This window comes from Mustela nivalis (assembly GCF_964662115.1).
Source record: "Mustela nivalis genome assembly, chromosome: 9".
In the NCBI taxonomy this organism is placed as follows: Eukaryota; Metazoa; Chordata; class Mammalia; order Carnivora; family Mustelidae; genus Mustela; species Mustela nivalis.
Genome location: NC_139028.1, coordinates 107,605,423 through 107,633,305, shown reverse-complemented (window position 1 = coordinate 107,633,305; position 27,883 = coordinate 107,605,423). Strand labels below are relative to the sequence as shown.

The 27,883-nt window shown below is 45.6% G+C and overlaps 1 protein-coding gene across 1 annotated transcript; it reads right to left on the bottom strand.

The window, feature by feature from the left end:
- Positions 1–80: 80 nt before the first annotated feature.
- Positions 81–27,395, bottom strand: ZDHHC5 (zDHHC palmitoyltransferase 5). The gene is made up of 12 exons (XM_082747616.1): positions 25,403–27,395; positions 20,687–21,876; positions 12,949–13,070; positions 8,135–8,292; positions 6,542–6,714; positions 6,289–6,391; positions 4,946–5,037; positions 4,378–4,510; positions 3,708–3,831; positions 3,160–3,272; positions 1,879–2,738; positions 81–1,439 (listed from the first exon to the last, which is right to left on the bottom strand). The coding sequence occupies exons 2-12, from the start codon at positions 20,788–20,790 to the stop codon at positions 1,274–1,276; spliced, it is 2,148 nt and encodes a 715-aa protein (XP_082603742.1). The 5' UTR covers positions 20,791–21,876; positions 25,403–27,395; the 3' UTR covers positions 81–1,273.
- Between the last annotated feature and the right edge of the window lie 488 nt (positions 27,396–27,883).

The following is a 27,883-nucleotide window of genomic DNA, read 5'->3' as shown; positions in this document are numbered from 1 at the left end:
TTCTGAGGTTTTCTTTGAGACTTTCCACCAGAGATCATTCACCTTGCCTTAACCAGACAAAATAACACAAGTCAGGGGGAGCTGGTTAGATCAGGATTTCTTTTTATTCCTTGTTGGTTTAAAATGGCTAATCAGAATAAAAAATAAAAGGGCCTCTGTCCAGAGGCTGGGGTCTCCCCTATTTAGAGGTTAGAACCCAGGTACCCCCACTAACCAGCACCATACTGAGGTGGGCTGAGGGGTAACCCCCAAGGGACAATCGGAGGGGCCTAGGCCTGCCACTCCTTCTCTCTATCCCGTTTTTTGGCATGTGATGAAAAATATTGCTTTTTGGATTCATCTCTCCCGGCCTTGGATTTAAAAATAATGTTAACCATGTGAGTTGGGGGAAGGCTCTGAGGGGACTAAAGAAGCCCCGCACTAATCCCTCTCCCCAAAGAAGGGGTGGGGGGGATTATCCAATATTGTTCCTGGAGCTCAGCCAAGCTCTTTTCCTGATCTCCCCACCACCACCAAAGTCATGGGGCTGTGACCCCTTTCCTGGGGAAACTAAGTGCCAATGAACCTAGAAAACTAACTCCTCTCCAAGTCCTTCCCTCCTCTGACCAAGACCCCAAACTCGCCTCTCCCAAGGTTTCTTTCCTGATTACTACGCACCAATAGCAGTGGGGTGCGGTTTCCTTAGTTGGTAACTGGGACAAAAGAGAGGGAACCACTGGGAAAAGGAAGACTTCAATGGATGTCCCCACTACTTTCTTGCTGGTCTGAGGAGTGGGAAGAGTAAGATACCCCTCCTTCTACATATCCCTCCCTCATTTTCCCATCCCAGGATAGATATATAATTTCTTTGATATTTATAATATATATATATATGTATATATATATATATATATATATATGTACACACACACCTGGTAACGCAGAGAGGAAAAAATAGAATCCGTAACAATAATAAAAAAAATTATTTCTGGTTTAAAAATGATCTGGTTCCCTCCAGGGCGAGCAATTGCACAAATGTCCACTGAGTCTGGTCCAGGGGTTAAAGAAGGGAAGGTCTTAAAAGGTGAAGGGGGTTGCTACCCCAGTCTCAGGGCCCCAACTCTCCGACTCCCCACCCCACTGCATTTTATAAAACGCTCCTCATCCTCTTGGAATCGGTGGTTTAAAAAAATGTCCATGCAGGGGAGGGGAGCCCCTTGAGGAAAGGAAGGTGGCCACCTGGGGCCCTTTGGTGTAGGCGCAGAGGCGTAGGGGGAAGGGAGGTGCCGAAGGCTCACACGGAAATCTCATAGGTGGTACCACCCACCCCTGACACCTTCTTGACTCCGCCCCTTGTGGGGCTGCTGAGAGGCGGCTGCCCTGGGCCAGGAGAGGCAGAGCCTATACTCTTGGGCTGCCCATTGGATTTGCTGTAGGCGGTCTTGAGCTGTACTTCATCTCTAGGAAGAGAAAAAAAAGAGAGGTGTCAAGAAGCAGGACACAAAACACAGAAAAGGGAGACCATTTTAAGTTAGGAAAACTGACCTACTTTTCTGTATGCTTTCTTACCCAAACATTTCCACCTGTTTTATTGTCCTGCTTAAAACCAACCTGATGCCCTATCTCCTCTCTTTACTCCTTCCCTCCAACAGCAATTATCTTAAATACTTACTCTCAGGCAAATAAATACATTTCGGGAAGACAGGATTAAGAAAAAAAGTATTATTGATCGTTAGGGTCTTAACAGGAATAGCCCATGAAGGCAGCTAGATAGAGTGAAAGGAGCTATCCAAAAGCAGGCACCTCTGAGTCCACTTGCACACAAGTGAAGTCATGACACCTTTGGTAATGCTATGCTAATTTTAAGTCCACTGAAGTTCAGGATGGACTCATACTTACTTGGGTGTCAGTAATGGCTGCAAGGCTACTTCCTCTGCCTCAGAGACACCAGCTGGGGCTTTTTGGCTGCTGTAAGACATAGATCGGCCCAGGTATGGGGCAGTGGGGCCTGGTTCAGGGGACCCTAGTCCCCGGCCTCTTAGCCCATCTGGCTTGCCAAAACGAGGGGCAGCTGGGCGTCCCAGTGGAGTCTTGACCAAGGGTGATCTCTTTGAATCATCTGAGGAGGAACTAGTACGAGGGGCATGGCCTGAGCCCGGTGTTGACTGAATGCCTGAGTCTCCCAAGCCTGGTTCTTCCTCACGGCCCGGGAGTGGGGGTGACTGGCGTAGCAGCTTCTCTCGTTCCTGGAGGGAGGCCACAATATGGCGCGACAGATTGTCGTACCGGACTGGTGAGGGCTCTCGGTGTGTTGGGCCGGTTGGCACCAAACGTGGGTGCCTCTCGGCTTCCCGTTGCTGGGCCAGTCGGGCTGACAGGAAGGGAGAGGTGTAGCCTAAAGGTGGGTCTGGCTCAGGCCCTGCCTGCACTGACTCGAAATCAGGGCTGTCTGAAGGAGTGAGCAGGCTGTCATAAGATAGGCTTCCATTGCGTGTCTGGTTGGCCAGGCTCTTATAGGAGGTGGAGGTTGTGCCCTCTGAACGAATGGACTGCAACTGGCCCAGCTCAAAGCCAGTGCCCTGGGCCGACTTGAGGCTGGAGGAACGTGAGCCACTGGATAGTGGATCGAAGTGAAAGCTTTTGCCAAAGGTGGGAGAACGGAAACTCTCTGGCTCCAAGCTGGGCTCCGAGCGGTAGCTGGGATGGCGGCTGCTCTCTGCAATTGAAGTTGGCTCCTTCAGACTGTCCCCACGACTCAACTGAGGGAGAAAACAAAGCATGCTCTCAGTGTTCCTCCTCTTGTGACAGAAGCTAGGCCCTAGAGCCCAAGCGGTCATGCCCTGCCCATATGCTTATTAGAACTTTTTCCATGCATCCTCTTGTTCAACACCTAGAGCAAACTAGCAAGTTGGAACAAATAATACCTCACTTTAAGATGCAAAAAATGAGGCTTAAAGAGGTTAAATAACTCACCCATGATGGGTTTTGAACACAGATCTGATGCTGTGATCACTAGGGCTTTTACTAGTATGCTACACTGCCCCCTCTTTGATGAAGGACACACTATCAAGATTCAGTCTCATTAATGTCTTTGGTTTTTTTCCTTCCCTTCTCCAAAGTTCTTTTTCCCAGAGCAGCTGACACACATCACAACCCTCCTTCTTCCAGAGTGTTCAGTACCTTGGCGCTGGAGGAATGAGGCATGGCGGCCGACGTACTGCTGCTACTGTAGCCCGGCCGGTACTTGTACATGGTAGGTGTGGGAGGGCTGTCCTTGCCCAAGAGGCTGCTATCTGCAGGAAAAAAGGCCCAGGGACAGACTTGACTTTACAAGCGGTTCTCTTAACTTGGTCAGAGGTCATTAAAGGACAGAGGGAGAACCAGGTAGGAACAGATATACCAGCCAACAGAAAAGTCCCAGGAACATGATTTGCCTGCAGTAAAGATTACAGACTCATAATGGCCCAGAACTCGGAGAGAGAATGCACCAAACATGTCTAAGATCTTCTATGGTCTATCTGGATGCTGACAGTTCCTTACCCACAAAAGTCCAATTCGCTACCACTAGCTACATGGAATCCCCTTTCTCCTCTACTAGCTGCCCAAAGTGGCCAAAGGCCCACCTGATGGGTGTTCTCAGTGACAATGCAAGTATTACTTCCCAGGCCTTGCCTGTATGTCTTCTCCACAGCACATAGTAACCTTCTTACTCTTGTCAATGTTCTTACCCTCATTAGTAGCCAGGCTGAGGTGTGTTCGTAGCCCTGTGTAACGGCTCAGGTCCGGTTTAGGAGGAGGTGGGGGTTCAGCATCTGCAGACTGGCTCTCTGTTATCTCCAAGCTTCCCTTAGACTGGATGAATGAGGGAAAATCAGATTTGGAGAGCTGGGTGTAAGGACAACGCATCAATTATGTATCTCTAAACTGGGACTAGAAGTCAAGGGATGAGAGCCATTTTGGGGATGACAATGGATAAAGAATAATTTTCAACAAGGGTTTAATCCTGTCATTTAGGTGTTCATTTCCACCAACTATTTGTTGAGCTCCTACCATCCGTAAGCTGCTACATTAAAGTCCTAAGAAAACATGGAAATGAAAAGACTCAACTTCTACTGTCAGTGGACTTAAAATCTAATGAAAAAAAGCAGATATGCACTTAAGTAATTAAATTTTTTTTAAGTAACTCCACACTAAACATGGGGCTTCAACTCATGACCCCAAGGTCAAGAGCCACATGATCTACCAACTCAGCCAGCCAGACGCCCCCGTACTTAAGTAATTTTTAACACAAGTTATCAGATATTGAGAAATACTATAAGGGCAATGTCAACTGAAAGTTTCCATCTCTCTGCCATTAAAGTCCCCAAGTTACCTACTTTACTTCCCTGCATTCCTCACCTTGCTTCTCCTCAGCTCTCCCTGGATGCCATTATCCATGATCTTCACAGTTATCTGCCCATCTGACACTTCTGGTCGAAGGAAGGGAGGTCTGATGACAATCGTCTTTTCTTTCTTTGGTCTCCCCAAATACCTGAGTGTCAAGAGTAAGAGGGCTTTCATTCATTCATTCTAAAATACCTAGTGGCTGCCTATCTTGTATAAAACATTTTTAAAAATAAAGAACAGTCTGACCAAGACAGCAAAAAACTCAGCATTGAACTGATTTTTTAGATTCCAGGAAGAACTGCACCAAGACTAGGCCTCTGGGCAAATACCTAGTTCAAGCCGCTCTAGAGTAAATCTCACCCTCAACTCTCCAAGGAGAGTAGCCATAATACCCAAAGGATATCAACTGAATTCGGGGGGTCCACTAAAGGACACCATGGCTCTCCCTTGCAGGTACTTCCCAGTCTAAGAGAACCCTTCCTCAACAGCAGTTTTCCACCCAACTTCCCCTATACTAGAACAAGTCCAAAGACAAACACTTTGACCAACAGTGAATACTAGACCAAAGGGCTGGGTGTACCTGGGTGCTGGGGAACTGCAGAGCACACGGCTGACATTGTTACAGCAGCCATTGGTGAAGGGGTTCACACCTCCTCGGAATTTACCCGTAACCTAGAAGAAGTAAAGATGGGCCATTACCACTTAGACAATGGACCTTGACCTCCAAAGGCCAAAACACAAAACAATAACCAACTATTGTGCACCCTCTACTCAGAAGATACAAAAATGAGCAAAACGCAACCCTATCATCAAGAAACTTATAGTCATAAAAGTTAAGAATGGGAACTCTAGTGGCACCTGGGTGGCTCAGGCGTCAAGCGTCTACCTTTGGGATGGAGGCCTATATCTGGCTCCCTGCTGAGCAGGGAGCCTGCTTCTCCCTCTCCAGCTCCCCCCATACTTGTGTTCCCTCTCTCACTATCTCTGTCATAAATAAAAATCTTAAAAAGAACGGGAACTCTAGAGTCAGTCTGAATCCTAGGGCTACCTCACCCAGATAGTGTAGCTATCTGACCCCATACATCAGTGTTCTTATGTGAAATGATAACACAGCTCTCTCAAGATTGAAAACTAAGATAATATACATAAAAGGACACAGGTAAAGTCAGCTTTATTATAAGCACAAGAATAACTATTTCCCTTTAAGTAGTATCATGAGCTTCCTAAGAGCTGGCCTAAGTCTACTACTGTTTCTATAAGCTCAGAGCTTAAATTGTCCGATATACAGTGTACATTTTGCAAATGTCTGTCAACTAAGAAATGCTTCTGGGACACGTGGGTGGCTCCGTTAGTTAAGCATCTGCCTTCAACTCAGATCATGGTCCTAAGCTCCTGGGCTCGAGCCGTGCTTTGGTGGGGAGCCTGCTTATCCCTCTCCCTCTGCTTCCCAATACCCCCTGCTTATATGCTCTCTCTCTGTGTCAAATAAATAAAATCTTTAAAAAAAAAAAAAAAGAAGAAAGAAAGAAAATGGTTCTGTTCTCATGCTTTCATGAGGAGCACAGACACTTCATCATAAAAAGTATTCATCAGGGGCGCCTGGGTGGCTCAATGGGTTAAGCCTCTGCCTTCAGCTCAGGTCATGATCTCAGGGTCTTGGGATCGAGCCCCGCATCGGGCTCTCTGCTCAGCAGGGAGCCTGCTTCCCCCCCCTCTCTCTGCCTGCTGCTCTCTCTGCCTACTTGTGATCTCCCTCTCTGTTAAATAAATAAAATCCAAAAACCAAAAAACCCCACCAGATTCTTTAAAAAAAAAGTATTCATCAGGCATCCATCTCTGGGAGCACTCCACAATACTTTTATTAGAGGGCAAAGATTTGCAGGCCCAGCTCTACAATGCATCTCCCATCACTTCACCCCGTACCTGTTCATTGGTTGTGCGTCCCCTAGCCACCAGCACCACATGAAATCCTGTGAGGCCAGCTACAGGGATGAAGAATAAGCCAGCCACACACATCACTGTCATTCTAAAGCCAAAGAATCAAGGAGAACAGAGCAACATGATCTCACCATCCCCAGCCCCTACCAAGAGCCACCTTCCCTTTGACCCTTGCTACCACAGTGCTCGACTTTCCTCCTCCTCCCCGCTCCCAAGCCCACAACCCACAGAAGGATACGTGACAGCTGTGCGGACCCCTGAGAGTTCCTCCATGTGGTAGAGGACATAAAGGAGGCCAAAGCCAAACACACCCATGATGTGTGCTGTCAAGGAGAGGAGGAAAAGGAAGAAATAGCGGTAGTTCCGGCGACCAATACAGTTGTTCACCCAGGGGCAGTGATGGTCAAACTCCTAGAGGCAAAAAGAGAAACACTGAGAAGTATCCTTGGACCAGAGCCCTAGATCACTTCTATTAAGAAAGAGACCAAACTTGGGACACCCAGGTGGCTCAGTCGTTGAGCACAGGCCTGCGGCTCAGGTCCGAAGGGTCTTGGGATCAAGCCCTGCATCGGGCTCCCTGCTCAGCAGGAAGCCTGCTTCTCCCTCTCCCACTCCCCCTGCTTGTGTTCCCTATCTCGCTGTCTGTCAAATAAATAAATAAAATCTTTAAAAAAAAAAAAGGACCAAACATCAGAACTGAAGCACTGCTTTCATTAACAGGCAATCGTGATTGTGTTCACCGTTTAGTTGCTAAATTAACAAGGTTAATAAGATTAACATCATTAACATCAGAGGCTTTACAAAAACGTCAAGATTCATGAGAAAAAAAGCCCTGATAGGCAAGTGCTTATAGCAAAGTAAAAACTGATCGGGGAAAAAAGGGTTAAAAATAAGAGAAAGGGGACGCAGAAGGACACGCAGTAGAGAATACAGCTCTAAGATTTGAGTGCAACAGACAGCATGCAGTGGATGCAGCAGGTAACACAAACCCGGGACAAATGACCAAAAAGATGAGTCAGAAAGGCTACAGGTGGGAAAGCCTATTCCCACTCGGGGTCCCTCCTACAAGAGAAGAATATGCTCTACCTCTCATTTGTACATCACTGATAACGGTTTTTTTTTTCCATTTCCAATTTCGTCTAAATTACAGACACTAAAATGTACACATATATACATAAGAATAAGTGTTTGCTATTTATAGCTGTTAGAGAATATAAAACTTTTAAATTAAACAGATAAAACTTTTAAATTAAGTTTTAAGTTTTAATTCCGGGATACTTAACATACAGTATTGTATTAGTTTCAGGTATACAATACAGTGACTCAACAATTCTATATACTACTTAGTGCTGATCTTGGTAAGTGCACTCTTTAATCCCCATCACCTATTTCATTCATCCCCCTACCCTCCTCCTCTCTGGTAACCATCATTTTGTCCTCTATAGTTACGAGTCTGCTTCTTGGTTTGTGTGTGTGTCTCTCTCTCTTTTTTTCCCTCTGCTCATTTGTTTTGTTTCTTAAATTCCACATATAAATGAAATCATATATGTGTTTCTCTGACTTGTTTCACTTAGCATTCCACTCTCCAGCTCCATCCAGGTCGCTGCAATTGGCAAGGATGAATATCATCTCATTGTGTATATGTCCCACTTCTTTATCCATTCATCTACTTGAGAATACTTTTTGACAGAGCTAGAATATAGCCCAGGTAGTCAGCCAGGGCTAGATCTCACCCAAGACCCAGAATGCAGAAGATTCGATTCTTATTCAACGGACGGGAAGAAGAGAACCTAGATTCAGCACCCAGGCCCACCCCCATGAGGCTTCCTACCTCCACACAATTGTCACAGACACTGCAGTGGGAACATCGAGGAGGACGGTAGAAACGGCAGGTGGCACACCACTTCATGCGCACCTGGATGCCCTTAATCTCCACCGTTTTGTAAAGGGGAGCTCGGAAGTCGTCTTCCTTGTCTTCATCCTCCTCAGCTGCAGAGAGGAAAAATCAGTTAAAAAACAAGTATGCCAGAACTGCACTAGGGGGGCGCCTGGGTGGCTCAGTTAAGCATCTGCCTTCGGCTTGGGTCATGATCCTGGAGTCCTGGGATCGAGCCCCACATTGGGCTCCCTGCTCAGCGGGAAGCCTGCTTCTCCCTCTCCCACTCCCCCTGCTTATGTTCCCTCTCTTGCTGTCTCTGTCAAATAAATAAATAAAATCTTAAAAAAAAAAGAACTGCACTAGGCATGAAGGATCCAGTGATATTTAAAATATGGCCTCTGCCTTTGAGGAATTCAGTCTACTGGGGAAGAGAGAACAGGAACTAATAACTAATACTGTGAGATCAGCCCTACAATACAACACTACCAAACACACTGGAAATGAGGTTCAAGACAGTATGACTCAGACGTAGCTCTGCTACGGGAATGCTGACACTTCGTTTACATACTACAAATATATCTGTAATGAAATAATTTACATATCAAAGCACATATGTAATGAGTCTGCATAATAGTTCAATGTCTACAAGGACATGAAAACTACAGCAATCCAAGAGAGGAATTAACAGCAACCCTTTTTATCCATGCACAAATCCCTTTCCAAAAGATCTTCCTTAACTCTATTAATTCCCTATATATTTCAGTATTATTTGCTGGCTCAAGATAGTCTCTCCTTACCTGAATGCCCTTTCCTTCTTTTTTTTTTTTGAAGATTTTATTTATTTGACAGAGAGAGGGGGAAACAGGCTCCCCGCTGAGCAGAGAGCCCAATGCGGGGCTAGATCCCAGGACCCTGAGATCATGGCCTGAGCTGAAGGCAGAGGCTTAACCCTCTGAGCCACCCAGGCTCCCCACTGAATGTTCTTTCAATTTCAATGATCAGAAACTCATGATCCTACTTCATAACTTAAAGTGCACTATTTGCCTTCTCATCTACAGTGTACAATTTTTATTTTTTATTATTAATCTAGAAAAAATACACATGGGAAGGAAAAATTAAATAAATGAAGGTATAGGGATTAAAAATCAAGTTTCCAACTTTCACTGACTGGGGAAATGCTTTAAAATATAAATAGGTGAAAAAAACGCCAAGGTAAAGAACTGTACAAACAAAAGATCCATTTTGAAAATAGAAACCAAAAATCCACACTCGTAGGGGCACCTGGGTGGCTCAGTCCGTTAAGCCATTTCGTCTCAGGTCAGAATCTCAAGTGGTGAGATCAAGCCCTGAGTAGGGCTCCAAGCTCAGCAGAGAGTCTGCTTGAGATTCTCTCTATCACACCCCGACCCGCTGGCACTCTCTAAAATAAATAATACATCTTTGAAAAACCAACAATGGGGCGCCTGGGTGGCTCAGTGGGTTAAGCCGCTGCCTTCGGCTCAGGTCATGATCTCAGGGTCCTGGGATCAAGTGCCGCATCGGGGTGGGGGGTGGGGGGTCTCTGCTCAGCAGGGGGCCTGCTTCCCTTCCTTTCTCTTTGCCTGCCTCTCTGCCTACTTGTGATCTCTCTCTGTCAAATAAATAAATAAAATCTTTAATAAAAAAAAAAAGAAAAAGAAAAACCAACAATGACCTACATTTGATACAGATAAGTAGTATATGTAAATGTTATACATATAAATCTTTAAAGCACTGAAAGGAAATAGCAACAGTAGTTATCTTCTTTTAAAATTTTATTTATTTATTCGAGAGAGAGAGCACGAGCACAAGCCCAAGGAGAGGCCGGGGGGGGAGAAGGAGATGCGGGGCTCAATCCCAGGACCCTAAGATCATGACCTGAGCTAAAACCAAGAATCAGATGGCTCAACCTACTGAGGCACCCAGGAACCTCAATAGTAGCTACCTTTGGCTGTGAAATTACAGGTGGTATTTGTGTTTTTTATGCTTTCTACATCATGAATATTTATTCCTTATTAAAATCTTTACTTTTTAAGAAAGTTTTCTTTTAAAGGAAAAATGTTAAAATACGACTTATTTTGAAATTTCTGATCTTTCCATACCAGAAATGAACACTTTCTTTTCTTAAAGTACTATAGGGTTCTTAGGTTACTCTTATAACTTAGCACAGTATAGCATATTTACTCCTAGAAATGTCTTCCCTATCTTTCTTTATAGACTGATGAGCTATTTGAAAGCAAGGACCTTTAAAACAAAACAAAACAAAACTCATCCCAAATGACAAGGATAATGTCTTCCATACAGATCAATAAATATTTTATAGACATTAAAGTGTCATTAAGAAAGCCCTCCTTGAGGTGCCTGGGTGGCTCAGTTGGTTGAGGATCTGCCTTTGGCTCAGGTCATGATCCCAGGGTCCTGGGATCGAGCCCCGTGTCAGGCTCCTTGCTCAGTGAGGAGTCTGCATTTGCCTCTCCCTCTGCCTGCTGCTACCCCTGGCTTGTGCTCTCTCACTCTCTGGGTGTCAAATAAATAAATAAAGTATTTTTAAAAAAATAGCCCTCCTGGGGCACCTGGGTGGCTCAGTGGGTTAAAATTTCTGCCTTCAGTTCAGGTCATGTTTCCAGGTCCTGGGATAGAGCCCCACATCGGGCTCTCTCTCTGCCTGCCTCTCTGCCTACTTGTGAGCTCTGTCAAATACATAAATAAAATCTTAAAAAAAAAAAAAATATATCCCTCCTTGGCGCTAGAGACTACAAGTTCCTTAGGTTCAACTAATCTTTGAGACAGAAGTCACAAATAAAGCACAGTGATACAGGGTTTGTGAGCACAATGATCTCAGGAAAACCTCATTCTCTCCAAAGACTTCTTCCCAATTTGAGTCTCATCCTTGCAAGTTAACTTCACAAGTGAGAGAAACATTGGTTACCAGAATCAACCTCTCTCTAAATCTAATGACGGTTCCTGACTTTTACCTCCTCTCCTCTGCCAGAACAGCCTACTTCTTCTCTAAGCTTAACCCTTCCAACATGCATGGGGAAACCACATCCTCCCTCTGTAAGGTAATTCTTCTATTATTCCCCTTTCCAGTTCCAACTTCCTTCTCTTCTCCAGTTCCTCCACCTCATTCTATCAGAGTGCTTTAATTTTCTCTATCACAAAAACAAAAACAAAAATAAATCAAAGCTCGCTCTCTCCCCTAAGACATTCCATCTTCTGCCTTCTCTCCTTAACTTCTTGAAAGAGTAATCTCAACACTCACCGGCTCTGTTTCCTCACTGCCCATTCACTGCCTTCCAAAACATCAGTTTTGCTAATTTAACTGCATTTTTCCCACATACATACCTAAACACACTATAAGAACTATCCCTGCCAAGATCTTAAATTCCTTAGTTACCAAAATGATAAGCAATTCTGAGTTTTCAAACTACTGGATCTAATTTCTGATACTGCCAACCATCATGAACTTCATGAACCTTCCTTAATTCCCACTTTGTCCAGTTTCTTCTCCTACTGACCTCTGTTGCCCAATCCCTCTCCAATGGCTCCTCCTTCTCCTCTGCTCATTATTAAAATGCCAGTGCTCGTTAGATCTGACCTTGGTTCATTCCTAATCTTCGTCTACTTTCTGCAGACAATCTTACTCCTGTTGGCTACAAACACCACATGGCTGAAGCCTCTGAGATCAAAGTCTCTGAGTCTGACTACTCAATCGGCCAGTGGGGAACTCTATCTGAATAAACATACTATCTCAAGTTCAACGTGTATAAGAGGCTATCTTCCCCCTAAACATGTTCAACATTCCTGTAACTCCTATCTTGGTTTTTAAAAATCAGCATCCAACTTATCTCCCAAGTTAGGAGCCTTGGGACTATCCTAGACAATTCCTTCACTCTCTCGCTCTCCTCCAATAAACAAATGGTCATGAAGAAATGTGTTGATTCAAAAAAAAAAAAAAAAGAAGAAGAAGAAGAAGAAGAAACGTGTTGATTCTGCAGGGAAAAATCTCTAAATCCAGCCTTGAATTCAAGTTCTCATGCGGTCTACATTGTGGCAATAGCCTCCCAAAAAGTATCTGTATTTACTTCAAGAATTATTTTTGTAAAAAGAAATCTGAGCCCATGATTCCTCCAATTAAACACCTCTTGCTGTCCAAATGAAGAAATATAACCTATTTAATTTAGCACATAGTCTTTGACAATTTGGCTCTCATTCACCTCCTACCTCTTCTGGCCCCGCTATGTGCTTTATCTTCCACCCCACTGAGCTCGGCATTTGTGGCACATGCTGCTTCCTGGAGCTAGAATGTGCTTCCCTGCCATCCTTCACCTGACATCCTTCCTGCCTCCTCTTTGCAGCACTGCCCCCATTTCCTGGGGCAGATGTAAGTGCACCCTTTCCTACGGCCTCAAATAACTTTGTTCATGCCTTCACCACGGTTCACACCACCTGCTGTAAACTGTCGACCCTTCATCCTAGACTATTACTGTGCCTGGGGATTCATATGTTCAAAATGAATCCCCGCTGAATGAGTAACTGAAAATCAAAAGTTGACCCAAAGTGAATGAACAGGACTAGAAGTTATGGCACCTATTCTGGAAGACTCTGGCCCACTTTTCATCATTAGACTATTGACGTATTCCAAAACCCTCAGAGTCCTAAGGCCCAGGACTAAATGCCTATGTCCAGAAACCATTATTTTTCAAAGGTAGTTGAGGAATTTCCAAGAGAGGAGAAGGAGATCTTACCTCGAGGGAAAATCCCTGGGTCCATGAAGGTGGCCATGCTGAAGTTGGCCAGCACAAAGAGAAAAACAATCGCATTGTAGATGGGCACTGCAGGTGACACAGAGAGGCTTAGTCCTGGACAGCTGCACAGATAATAAAGAAAATGAGGGGCTGCCCCTAAAACTTGGGACACCAACCATATAAAAACCTGAAAGGTTTAGCCCCCATACTGATACATCATGTGTGCTTCACCTCCGCTGTCCCAAATTATCTTCATCCTTCACAAATGGGTCGAGTTTTCCCATAGAAATGCTCATTTTAGATCAAGGTACGAGGCTCAGAATCCCTCCTACCATAACCCCTTGTACTAAAGGTCTGTGTTCTTCCCATTCACTCTCCCCCTGCAGATCTTTCCACATTTTGGAACCTGTCCTTATCTCCTTTTAAGCAGGCACAAGAATGAGGGACTGAGTATGTAACTGACGCCAGCTACATTCCCTTTTCTTGCAAAGGCCGAGGCTGCTGGATCTCAGCCATGCCCCACTGACCTGCACACAGGCGCAAAGCATGGGATACCACCTGCCTCTCTGGCTCCCCTTCCCTCTTCCCAGCTGGCTTTCAACCACTCTTAACTGCCTAAAATTTCTTCACTGTACCAGATATTCCTGAGAGTTTTATTCAACTAAAAGCCAGTTCTCAAACGGGGAGGGGGACCACACAGAGATACCTATGGGTATCAGGACATAGAACGAGACCCCTTGAGGTCTATAAATGATATAGAAGAGTAGGGGAGAGAAAAAAAAGGAGGGAGCAGACCAAATCAGCCCTAAATCCTATAGGAAAAAGAAACTGGCCAAACATATCCAATATTCCATAGGGTCCAAATCAAGAGATATGCTTTAGATAACTTTTCTTTGACAACCCCCCCAAAAAGAGAAGGGTGCCCTAGTCCATGATTAAACTCTATTCCTCTCAGGATATGAGTTCATAAGTAGGAATGCTGTAAGAACTCTTCCTTTCTGCTGATTTCCTGCGAGGTGGAAATTTCAGAAGAACATCTGATGTGCTGGTCGCTTTGTCAGTACTATCAAATGCGTGGTCTCCTATCTCAGCTCACGAAGAACTTCCCCTTACAAGACAGCGGCTAAATACCCTAATCTGCTTTGTGGCTGAGAACTTAATCTCCAGAATGAGGACAGCATCTGTCCTTGTCCCCTCTATCTGGACCAGCCAGAAGGAAAGGAAGAGTTCACTGAAAGAAGGGGCCAGGAGAACAAAACAGCAAACCAGTCTGGAGAATTAATCCACAGTAGTCCTGGATTCTGTTGAGAGATCTGTCTCCATCAAAACAAGAAGCACAGCCCTGAATGGTGATTCGAGATGTGAGGAATTCATAGGAATTGAGCTCCTTAATCAGAGTAAGACGCAAAACTGATTGTCACAAAGCATCTCACAGGTCTTCACCACCTCCGTCTACTTATTCAAATTTGACATACATTTAAAAAAAAATAAGTGCATATTTATCATGTAGTAGGCTTTTTAGATAGTAAATACCAACTCTTTGCTTCTCTGGGTAGGTGAGTACGTAATTGGGAAACGAAAGAATGAAGCGAGGTGCAGGCACTGATTTCAAGGGAAAACAGACCCTGAGTCAGCCCTCATTTTCCTCTATCCACATCTCCCAGGGAAGCCTCTTCCTCTAGGGGGTTCTCTGGTTCAGAAAATATGTCCCCATACTCGGGTAGGGTTTGGGGAGGAATACAAGCAAGATGAGCCCTTACAGAGTCCCACCCAAAGGCTGACCTCCCAGGTTCCTTGGGAGGGAGGGACAGAAACTAAAAACCAGTCATCCAGGTCAGAGCCCCTCCCTGGCGCTTAGCTGTCTTGTTCTGACTTCCGCCAGGGGAAGAGGAGAAAGGGTGACTCACTTGACTCCTACAGCCTGGGAAGATAATTAGAAGGGAAGAAGAAATTAAATCCTTAGAACACTGAGGTGCCCATGATTTAAACGTCTCGTTCCTAGAACTGACGACTGTAGCTACAGTGGCCTCTCGAGCTTCCAACAGACTAAAGGTTGCTCGATCTCTGAAGGGAGCTAAGGTCAGAGTATGAGATGTCAGCCCCTTGCAGGCGCAGACAGCAGTCTTTCTGATGCCATTTTTTCTTCAGTTTTTCCATTTCCAAATGAAGAAAATCACCTAACTTCTTGGGTACGCTGCCACCCACACCCATCCCTGGATAATGAACATCACCCCTGCAATCTTCTCCCCACCCCCAAAGATTTCAAAGTGATCTCTACACCCAACGTGGGGCTCGAACGCATGCCCCTGAAATCAAGAGTCGCATGCTCCACCAACTGAGGCAGCCGGGAGCTCCACTCCGGTAACATTCCTGATAGCGACTCATCCCAGCTTCAGACTCATCCCAGCTGAAGCGCGTGAAATCCTACAATCTATCCAGTTTCAGTTTCTGTTGCCAAAATAAAGCCTAGAGTAGCTGGCATCTAGAAATGATGTAAATAACTCCACTTCCCAGGCAGCATCTGCCCCTTGATTGAAATCAAGGACCCACTGTCCAACCTTCACACTCTAGCTGATGGAACACTCCACCAAGGAGAGACGAGAAGCAGCAGAGCCTGTTCCTGCCACATCCCATATACTACTTGGCTTGGAGAGGCTTGCTGTTGCTACAGTACTTTGCCAAATTCCTACGTGACCACTCCAAGTGGCCTGTCTGAATCTGCTGCCTTTGAAGGAAGGAGATGAGGCCTGGGCTGAGGAGGAGTTGTTAGGGCTGGTCCTCAGCCTATGGCAATAATCACAGAGCTCCAAAGCAAAGGGAGTGGCCAGAGCCCAGAAGGCTGGCTGACTCACTGATGAGACTCCCAGACCTATACCAACCCAGGAAGAACAGGTTCTTCTGCACCCCCATCCAGCACTTCTGTTTTCAGACAAAATGGGTTTCAATACCTACACTCCTGGGGCACCTAGTTGGTTCAGTCAGAAAAGCATGCAATTCTTGATCTCAGGGTTGTGAGTTCAAGCCCTACGCTGGGTGTGGGATGACTTAAAAAAATAAACTTAAAAAAACACCCACAGTCCTGAAAAATCTGTTTCCTGGCCCTCTCCAACACTTCTATTACAAAAAATGGTTAAGCTGCTGGTAAGAAAAAGTAGGAGTCAAGAAGCTTTGGATCTTAATCCCATCTCAATCAATGCTTTGCTATGTAGCCTTAGGTAATCTACAGAAAACTCTCCAATCTTGTTACTTCAGCTACATAATACAGATAGGAGAATGCAGGAGACGGTATCTGAAAAAATCCTAGAAATCTTTTTATTTTTATTTATTTATTTTCCTAGAATTCTTTTTAAACCAGCTAGCTTAATACTGAGCATTCACTGCATAGAAGACATGCGTCCCCCCAATACCTTAATAACTAGCACCATCATCATCATCACTCCAGTTCCGCCTTCATCTCTAATTCCACCTTCCCTATGTGAGGTACTAGAAATTCAAGATCACTTAAAACAGAGGCGCTAAGCTCCTAAAGAATAGGTCTAAGCCTTCCACCCATGCCTAACACATAGTTTGACTCTATGGCTAGTGTTTCTTATGGATGAGGAAAGGCTGGAATGAACAGCCCACTTCCTGCCCCTGGAGATCCTCAAGATTCCATGGGGAAAAAAATTTTCCCCTCTCAGGTGGGTAAGTTTCTCCCTAAGATACCTGATTGGTCGTGTCTTACGCACACTTTCAAGCAGCTGAGTACAAGATGTAGGACTTGGGCACTTATTCCTGGATGAAAAAACAACGTGGGAAGTAAAAGGAACATCCACTGCTCAATTAATGCCCTAAATCACGAGGCTGCTCCCACTCAAATCAGGTGCTAGCACTTCTGCAGTCAAGAAAAAAAGGACCAGAGGGAGAGGCACTAAGGTTACCCAACTCTGTGGGTAAAGGGTTGGGAAGGGCCAGAGGCAGAAAGTGAAAAGAAGCTCTTTCACAGACTGGAAAGACCATCCTGGATTTCTGGACAACCCTGACTTCTATCCTGCCCGTAGAGGACGGCTTGCAGCAGAGATTTTAGGACTGTGCCCTCCCTACCAACTTCACAACTATACACAATGAGACACTGGTTGACTCAACTAAGAGCTCAAGGAGATTTTAGGGAGGCAGTTCAGTGATTTATTTCAAATGGCACTGCTGGGAACTCTAAGAAAGACGCAGGGGTCCCCGAGGAGGCAAAGAGGAGAGAAACCAAATGGCTGGGGCTCTACACACCAGCCTCAGTTGACCCAGAGCAGCCCTCCTCTCATGTTTTACACACTGGGGTTCCACCGAAGATCTCATTGGAAAAAGGGTCACTGTGCTCAAATACACTACTCTCGGTCAACCCTCTCATTTTACAATGAGCAGACTCACAAAGGTTAACAGACTTTACCAAAATTAGTCTCCTGACCCCCAACAGTGCTGATTGCTGTTACTTAGGACTGCCCCCTACCCTTGCCAATCACAAAAGGGGACTAAACTAAGACAGATGAGGATCCAGGCCCGTTATCTTAAAACACAGGGTGTAGGATCTAATCGGGAGGAAGAAGGTTACTTTAGCAGACACTCTCCTTCCCCAACAGTGAAAATGGAAAATTAAAACAGAATCCCCAATAACTCTCCCACTTAGTTTTGGTACAGGACAAAATGAACAAACAGAAGAGATCAGGGTTCTGGAGGGAAGGCCTCAACTGTTCTACTCAAGCTTCCCCAGGGCAGATAACCTTTTGGCGACCAAACCCAGCTGATAATTTCTGCTCACAGCTTTCCATACCTACCAGAGAAACACCAAGGGTAAATTGTTCCTAATGAGTTGAACCCTACATGGCTTCACTAATTATGTCTGCCAACTGAAAAGGACTCTCTCTCCTACTTTCAGTCCTCGAGGTCCCAAAGCTATTCCCAACTGGAACTTAAAGACTGTGGTAAGAACAGTTACAGCCGGGTGAAGAGAACAGGAGGATGACAAGAGTTACAGATTCAGGGCCCCAAACAGGAGGTGGCTCAAAGACAGCCTCCCTCTAGGGCACTTGACTGGCTCAGACGGTAGAGCACCTAACTCGAGATCTCAGGGTTGTAAAATCTGGAGCCCCACGCTGAGGGTAGAGATTACTTAAAAATAAAATCTTAAAAAAACTAACCAATGAAACAAACAAAAGAGAGGCTTCTTCTCATCTATTTGAAGCCAGAAACTCTTTTTTAGGTTGTATATAGTTTTAAATTATAAAACTGTAATTTATATTTAAATTTATATTTTAAATAGAAATTAAATATTTAGGGGGTCCCTGCAAGGAACTGAACCTCAAAAAGGATATAATCTGTGGGGGGAACAGTTTTTGACAACAGTGGCAGCTCAGCCCAGATATATACTTCTAGAAGAATTGCTAAGGTCAGATGTAAAGGAAGAGATGAAAATTTCACAGGTACCAAGAGCCAGGTGATAGAAGATAAGGAGGGTGTTTATCTCCATGAGATGCGCAGGGGAGAATCGAGGAGGAAAAGAGCCCAGAAACTGGCCCTGAGGAAACTGCCAGGGGGAACTCTAGCTATGACTTGATTTTCTAACTTCTGATTAGAGGCAGTGATTCCAAAGTCCATTACTGTTCTTTTTCCTGGGGCTGAGAGACCATGAATAAGGAGGGCCCCTATTTCTCTGGCACCAGGGAATGAGAAAGTAGGTTAAATAGCTTCAACTATCGGTCGAGAAAATGCCTATGTCAGGACAACTCTTTGTGGTGAAACTGGTATAACCAGCCACGCACTTCGATGGCTTCAGATTAACAAAATAAGAACAACGATTCTGCTTGCTCCTTCTTAAGAACAGATGGGCCGAAAGAGAGACTGCTCAGTCAGGCCTCCTGTATTTCCTAGCTTCCTGACGGCCTTGCCTTTTGAAGGAAAACAGACCCTCCTCAATCAAGCAGGCCTAAGGGTATCAACCTGGTGTGGTGCCATACCCTCTACCCTCCTGACACAGCACCACAGCTGCTACAAGGATCCAAAGACCACATATAACCGTCCCTTCGTTAAAATTCTGATTCTAGGGCCGCCTGGCTCAATCAATTGCTAGATCATACAACTCCTAACCTCGGAGTCATGAGTTCAAGCCCCACACTGGGTGTAGACATTACTTAAAAAATCTTTAAAAAAAAAAAAAGGTGATTCTATTTACTGGCCATAATAGCAGAAACCAAAACAAATCTAAGACTGAAGATTCATAACTCCTTAGTGACAGTCAATACATGAAGAAGGACAGAACACTAAGCACGCTGAATTTAAGCAGAAGAAAGCTGAATTTAAGCAGATAAAGAAGAAAGAAGAAGAGTAGGGCTGCATTAGACCCTTGAGGGACTCAACAGGCATGCTCAGGCTGGAGAGCTGGCGGCCAAAGAATCCATGACCTCTACCCTCCAGACGAACACATAAAAAGCAGGATGATGTTCATACCTTAGATAAGAGATTCATTTTTTTCCCTTGCTTAAAAACTAAACAGAAAAACACTATTACTTCGCTGACTCTACTGGCCAAACAATCCAAATCTTTTAGAATTCCTTTTGATACCCAAAGCTCAATTTGGGGGGAAGAGAAGTTTCTTCCCCTACTCAGACTTAGTATCAGTTCTTAGATTTCTCCCCATACTAGTAACTGCCCCCTTCCCAGAAACTCCTGCTTCATTCATCCTTCAGTGAGTCCACACCATTGTTACTCCCTACCACTTCAATCCATTCCCTTCCTCTTCCCAGCAACCTCCCATTGCTCTAAACAGCACCTCACAATTAGGTCTGAGCCCAAAATCACGGCAGAGTGAACTCCCCAGAAAATCTAGCATGCTCGGGTTGTTCCAAGAGCTACAACTAGGACACTGACTCAGTGACTCAACAGTTTAAGGCTCAGAAGCCTGCTACGTGTTAATTCATAAACAGGTAACGGCAAAGAGGCCAGCCAGGTGGTCGGCAGCTAAAATACTGTGTGAAGAGGAAAGATAAATCAGTCTTCTTCAGTGAGCAGGAGAGGAACAAAGTCTGAATATCCAAAGCAGGAAACCCTTTGGTGGCAACCGCTTTTCGAAACAGGACCAGGGAATGCAGGAATGACCGCCATCCCTTTGGCAGGAAGGGATGTGAAAGCAGCCTACCAGGATTTTTCCTAAATAAAATCTGCACTTTCCCAGTGGCCTTTGCAGGTCCAGGCTTTGGCCCTTACGAGTGCAGAGAAAACCATCTGAGCAACAGGAAAAGCCCAGCTGCCTCCTTGGTACATCTCTTAAATCAATTTTGCAATTCTCCAGTACACTCAGCTCCAGACATCCTGCGGAAAAGCCATTACTATCTGAAAAACCTCTCGTCTAGTTCTTTCTTTCACAGAACCAATTGCTTAAGCTGCTTCAAGCCTCTCTGGTGGTTTCCTCCTACCTCCTTCCTAGTTCACGATCTCATGATGGAGAGCTGGGTAGGAAAATACAAAGACATCTGTGATTCCCAAGGAAGGGAGGCAGGGAAAAGGAGAGGATTCAACAGAGTAAAATTTCTAACAAGGCTGACAGGGTAAGCTTTTCCTCCCTGTGCTTAACCACATCTCTGAGATGTGTTGTTGCCTCTATCCAACAAGATGCCCAGGCACGTGGTGAGAAACTAGCAAAACTCACGTGACAAAAACACCCCTCACCTCCCCCATGGAGCCCCCCAAATGCCACCACTGGGAGAAAACTCACGTAAAGGCAAAGAAGAGGGTTGTGGCTCCCACTAAGAAGATGGCGGCTGCTGAGACTGGAACATACTTGCTGGGCTTGAATCTCTTTCCAGACTCTGCGGGCATGTTGGAGCTCTGATGGAAGGTCTGCCCTGCCGCATAGCCCAGGCCCACACAGCGGCAGAACAGACAAGAAAACGGGAGGAGGGAAACAACGGAGAAAAAGAGTACAGAAGGAAACCAGGGAAACAGAAATTTAAAATTATCACCCTTCCCCCTCCCAAGGAAAACAAAAGGTCAAAAGATCTCAAATGAAGGAAAGCACATGGGAGGGGGAAAGGTGATTCCAAATGATGAATAACCACCTCCCCAGAACAAGGCAAGAGGGAGAGATTAAGAAACACAACTTGTACAGTTTAAAAACTGGAGACGAACAGTAGGCTGTACACATGCAAACGGTTGCAGGTGGAGAACATGGGCCGTCAGACAGATCGGGGAAAAGCTCATGGATGGAGCAAGTCTTCAAAGGGCAAGCAGGGGTGGGTATTAGGGTAGGGGAGAGCACAGGGGCAAGGAAAAATTCTTCAGAGGAGACACTCTAGCACCTCCACGACCAACACACTCCACCAGATGTGAGCTGCACCTAAGAGGTGTGCCCTGTGTTTCTATTTTAATCCAAAAGGGAACCTGAGGCCCCTTCCAGTTTTAAACAGGTGTTTACTGTAGTCCTCGTCCCTTTTAGGCAGTTTTCTCAATGCCACCACTCCCACACCTTGACTTCAAGGCCTGTAGTCTGGCAATGGTGGTTTAATTTTATTTATTTTCTCTTGATGGCTAAAGCTGGGCAGCAGCTGTTACAAGGTTGAGTTGTAAATCCTTTTCTTCGAAGGGGGAGGGAAAACAGAGAGAACACGAGCAGGCTTGTCTGTCTTCAATCTCTTCTTGTTATTCCCAAACCCTTTAAGGGCTCCGTTTCCTATAGAGTTCATGCAAAACTAAAGAGAAACGTAAAATCCCTGAAGCCATGTTCTTCCCAATAGTAGCAAAATAAGAAGAAATCAATTCCACTCAATGATAGCTCTAAAAGGGTACTGTGGATAAAAGCAAAGTTCCAAAGAGGTCCCTATTTCCAGGTTAGTCAATGTCTTTGATCTTTCTTCTTCAGTCTTGGGCTTTCTAGATGCAGAATTCAATGGGGTTACAGTGCCTCACCTGGGGAAAAAAAAATAACACAGATATCTTCGTCAGATAAATTCTTTCAGAGGATTTCTTAAGAACATCAAGGCTAACACCCCACAGGCTACTCTGTAAAAAAAAAAAGTGCCTTTTTATGGCATACACTTCACTTATGTGCATGTGGGAAAGGATTCTGAATTGAGAGAACAATGGATTCAGAATCCTTCACTCTTCTAAGTGCTGTTCATACTGGAAAGAGAAGAACATGGTTTCACCTGGCCTGAGGTCATCAAAGAACTAGCTCTCTTATATAGGGTACATCTCACCTGACACAAATGGGCAGTAACAAATATCAAGAATATCAAAATCTAAAAACAAACAAGGGCATAGCAGTGAAGGACAGTCCTAGAAAAGAGATTTCTCTTTGGACAAAGAGTATTTATTGCAACAATGAAAAAAGAAAAAAGTAACCTCAAAATTAGGACAGTATGTCTCATTTCCTTTCTGTGCATGTCTCTGTCTCTTATCTCTCTATGCTTTTTAGTTATAACCCTGAAGAGGCAAAAGCTGAGTTTCTGGTTTGCTGGAATAGCCCATGAAAGCATCTGGTAAGAACTGTCCTTGAACTGAAAGGTGAGCTGCTCTCTCTAAGAAACTGAGTCAATCATAGGGGCTGGTCCTTTTCTTCCCAATTCAACAATTTATTTCTACACTGGCCTATCAGAAGTCAACTGAGCCTCACATTCCCCATATGACTAAGAGTAACAATTATTTCTGTTGACTGTAGTAGCCAAGTAACACTTTGGATTTTATAGGATGCTTTTCATCTAGTGATCTCAAAGCACTTAACTCACATTATCTGGTGACACAGTCCCTTATCCCACTCCATAAAATTGAAGGCTAGAGAATGCCTGAGGCCATTCTACTTAATCACTTGAGTAGTCAGTTTAAGAACCAGAGTTCACATGCCCCTCTGCCAACACAAAGCCATTCTACCACTTTCTCATCCACTACACTACTTGCCCAGTGACTGCATCTGGGAATCTGCAGACCAAAAATTTTACTTCAGTTAGAATTTAAAAATAAAAATTCAGGGGCGCCTGGGTGGCTCAGCGGGTTAAAGCCTTCCGCTCAGGTCATGATCCTGGGGGTCCTGGGATGGAGCCCCGCAACAGGCTCTCTGCTCCTCGGAGGGCCTGCTTCCTCCTCTCTCTCTGCCTGCCTCTCTGCCTACTTGTGATTTCTGTCTGTCAAATAAATAAATACAATCTTTAAAAAAATAAAAAATAAAATAAATAAAAATAAAAGTTCATTTGACCCAAGCAGTTCAGTATTTCCCTTAATACCAATGGCAGAAATTGCTACGTTGGAAGATTCAAACAGTGAAATAAAAATGTGCCCTGGAATTCATCACTTCCTCTCTTAACCTGTGGCATGGAAGGCAAAGATACCTTCCTTCAAGATGCACTGTTTCTCTCCTTAAAAAAACAAAGCATTAGAGGGCCAAACAGCAATATTAGAAGAGAGTGAACACTCAGAGAGTACAAGAAATTCTGAAAGGCCTAAAAAAGATAAACCCCCTCTAGCGCCTGATTTTATGATTATTTAACACGCAGTTTCTATAGTAATCAAAGTTCAACCTTCTCAATTTAGGCCTAAGTAACTTTGTGAACAATGAGAAGCAAATTCTTGGGTTTGTGGGCAATACTAACTAGTAAAATAAACTTTCCCCTCAAAACCCCAAAGAGTAGAGAAGATGTAAAGCTACACTACTTCAGTTTTATCTAGAGTACGTAAAATCATTTAGACACCGTATATTAGGGGCACCTGGGTGGCTCAGTTACTGAGCATCTGCCTTCTGCTCAGGTCGTGATCCCAGGATAGAGCCTGACACCGAATTAGGCTCCCTGCTCAGCAGAAAGCCTGCCTCTCGCTCTCCCCCGTCCCCCTGCTTGTATTCACTCTCTCGATGTCAAAGGAATAAATCTTTAAAAAAAAAAAAGACACCATATATTATTTCAGATCATATTTTCTGACAGGAAAAAAGTCACGTGGGTTAATATTTCCATAGTAATGCAGCATCATTAAAAGCCATGCAATCTGGGGCATACCATACTGTGAAACAAAAGTGATCAACATTTGAAATGTTTAGGAAAGACAGATTGTTTAGAAGCCAGAAAACAAAAATAGAACAATTTATTGGGTATAATAAAGACGTACCAAGTCTAAGGACAAAAATGTGCTGTGGGCAGTAGGGAGGAGACTGCAGGGTGAGTATGGTTCATCACATATGAGAAAGGTGTACAAGAATGTGTATGACATATTCAGATACAAAGTAACCAATGGAATAAAAATATGCACACAGAAAACAAACTACAGATCATATGGTATAAATGTTTAATACAAGTAGGTACCAGGTGAACGGGGAACAGCAGTACCACTGATAACAGAAATTATAATTTGTTGAAAAAAAGTAGGGTAACACTGCAATACAGTAAATCTGAATACAAAGTAGTCAAGGTATCATGAATAATCCACATGTCAAGATGTTGGCTGGAGTCAAGCAGAAGTTTAATAAGGGTGTTATTACATACGGAAGAAGCCAAGTACATGGCAGTACAATTCTTATAAGCACTAGGTGAGTCTTTAAGAATGAGCGATAATGAGCAATATGAAGAGATCTGACAGAGGACGAGGGATACTAGGATAAAAGGATAGGGAGATGATACAAAATCAACCTAGTCAAGATGGCATTAACCAGGAAGTGAAAAATCCAACGTAAAAAATGGTCTAGGGTATAACACGTATCCGATCCTACACCTCTTTCCATAACTTTTAAGTCACTTTCTTACTTCTCATTAGCGTGTTTTCATTTGCCCAAGTGGGTAAAACACTTTCCACCTCCATGTCCCACAAAGACATTCCTATAGGTAAAATACTGGCAAACGCATTCGAGCTCCACTGGCAAAAAGTACAAAGTACTAAAAGCACGGAGCACCCAGCTGGTGGGGGGTAGGGAGGAAACGGAAAGATGGGAGAGAACAGGTAACAGGATGAGGCTTGAGCCAAAATAAGTATCAGCAGAAGGGGGCAAGGGACCTGAAATGCGGGGAGGTAAAAAGGGACCAGCACCCCGTCCCCACCCCGGGGCTGGGGCAGGGAGAATCACCATTTGGGGCAGAGTTGGCTAAGACCGAGAAGACGGAATCCGCGGCGGTAGGGCCCACTGAGGCTGCGAGAGACGGCAGAGCCCGGGGGCGCAGGGCCGGGGGCGGAAGGGGCGGCGGCCGGGCGCCAGGCGCGGAGGTCCGGAGCCAGGACCGGGCGGCCGGGCACTAACCCGTTCAGAGCCCCGGTGGCCACGGATCCCCGGCCTCTACTCGTCGTCCGTTTCCGGGGCCCACGGGTCCCGCCGCAGTTGGATGACCCGGCCCGGGGGAGGAATGGGGCCTCAAACCACCTCCCCCCTCCTCGGTCCCCCTTCCCTAGAGGTCACACTCCCCTCCCACCTCAGTGGCCCGGCACTTCCGGTTCCGCAGGGGCCGGTGTCCCCGGTACTCACCCCCGGCGCGATTCCCGTCACTGCCGCCGTCGTTGTCGCCGCCGCCTCCCGGCAGTGCCGTCCGGCCTCTGAGAGGCCGCGCGCGGCCCCCGCACGCTCCACGCCCGCCCAGCTACGCGCGCTCCCGCCCGGCGACGCTCGTCTTCGAGCCGGCGCGCGGCCGTTGCCCTCAGCGCCGGGTCTCGAGCCCTCCCAGCGTTCCCATTGGCTCCCTGTCCCGGGCGCGCGCGACGCCTCGCGCGGGGCACGTTTCTCTCATTCATGCGGCTCGCGACGCCGCGCCCGCCCCCGTTCACTCTCCCATTCACCCCTAGCCCCCACCCCCACTCCGCTCTAGGGCGTGCGCGCGATCCCGGCGACCGCGGCGACCTCGCGGCCTGATTGGCTACAGGAGCACAGCGCCGTACGCACGCGAGCGATCGAGCGCGCGCGCGCACGGCCGTCGGGTTCCGCAGGCTACTGGGCGAGGAGAGCTGGCGTACTGCGCAGGAGTCAGAAATGGGGAAGTGGCTGGGCGAGTCTTCTGTTTTCCTGCGTCCTATTTTCAATCCCTACAGTATCCCAGAAGAAATCCTCGGAAGTAAAATTAGTTCTGTGTGTGTGCTGGAGATACTCAAAAGCGAGGAGCCACCCTCACTCCTTCTCCAGACCCCCTCCAAGTAAGTGTGGTACGGCCCAGACAGGCTTCTGCTGTGGCCAATCATCAGTCAGCCCCGTGACGCATGGGCCAACCGCTTGGCGACTGAATAGCTTCGCCCCGCCCTCGCCTCGCCCACCGGCCCCGTGGCGATAACTTTATTTAAAGCTCTCTTAATGGAGGAGTCCTCCGTGGAGGGAGCTCGGGGGTCCCAGCACACTAGTGGGTTAATGGGCCGGTCTGGCTGTGACTCCTGCTTGGAAGGCGCGCCAGGACGAAGAGGGTCGTGTGGGGCGAAGTTCCTGCCAAAGGCGCAGGAGGAAGAGGACGGAGAGCGGCGCGAGTTGAGGCCCACCGTAGGGCCACCCGTGGAAAAAGGCGCAGAGTGGGCGCCCCCTGATGCGGTGGCAGCCCCCCGGAGTGCGAGCAGGCTCTTAGCTTCATTCCCTCAGTTTCTCACTGCAGCCCAAGGGATGGACGCCCGCTTCGCTAGCCTCGCCGCAGGCTGGGAACACAGACTGGAATCCGGCTGTCCCTGGCGAGCTGCTGGCCGACTCTGCATAGATCGCAGCGCCACACTTTTTCCCTAATTAGCCCTACCCAGCTGTGAACCCAAGAGCAAGGCCAGGTGTTCTCTCCTCATTTAGCTCGAGGCCACTTCTCTCTTGAAAGGAGCTCTGGCTGTTACATAACAGTCTTTCAAAAGTGTTCCAGCAGCCACTTCTCTGAAGCCAAAGTTGCTCACCTGTAAAGTGTGATTCTAAATCCTGCGGTCTGTCCTTGGGCTTGGTGTCAAATGTTGCTGGTTTAACTGTGGTCTGATACTTCAGTACTAGGCAGCAAGGTAAAGGGGAAAGGTCTACCTTCAGTTTTCTGGGGTCTCGTTCTCATACATATGCCTCCTCTGGCATGGCATATGTATCAGGGTCTAGTTCATTCTTGCTAAGGACTTCAAGCCACGATTTATTGCAACACACTAGAGAGTTTTCTTTTAGTGACCAGTGTGTATTAAGAAATGAAGTTTTTTGCTTTTAGGGTTTTTTATTTAAAAAACGAAATCTTTGAAACACTTTAGCTCATATAAAAGGTAGTTGTTATTGGAGATAGAGTATTTATAGAGGCTTTCTATCTGTAAATTAGGTTAGTTTGTTTCCTTAAGAAATCAAATTTCAGGGGCGCCTGGGTGGCTCAGTAGGTTAAGCCTCTGCCTTTGGCTCAGGTCATGATCTCGGGGTCCTGGAATCCAGCCCACAAGGGGCTCCCAGGAAACCTTCCCCCCTCTCTCTCTGCCTGCCTCCCTACTTGTGATCTGTCAAATAAATAAAACCTTAAAAAATAAATAAAAGGAAATTAAAATTTCATTTTTCTATGGTATATTTTCTTGGATTTTAAGATTTCCACTTCCCCAACTTCACAAGTTAGGCGTCTTACCTTTCCTCCTTTCAGCCATCTTAAGAACTTGTAAACTGTCTTGTCTTTTGGCTAGACACTGCCAAATGAAAATAAAAATTCGATCTTCCACCAACCAGTCACACATAATAAAGCTCTCCTAGGACACTGGACTACTAGATGCCAACCTTTTAGCTGGATGAGCACTAATGGTGGCATAATCACTATCCCAACGTTTAGACACAATTTTCTTGTCCATTATATTTCAGGGTTAGTTAGCAAGATATTTCCTGGAAAGGATGTTTAATAGAACGTAAGGTTTAAACTACCAGCCACTTCTCAAAAATACTGCACAGTGAAATCTAGGCTAAAACAAACTAGACCACCAAACTTCAAATAAATTACTATGTATGTATATCAGGAAACACCTTATACTGTTTTTCTGATGTGTCCTT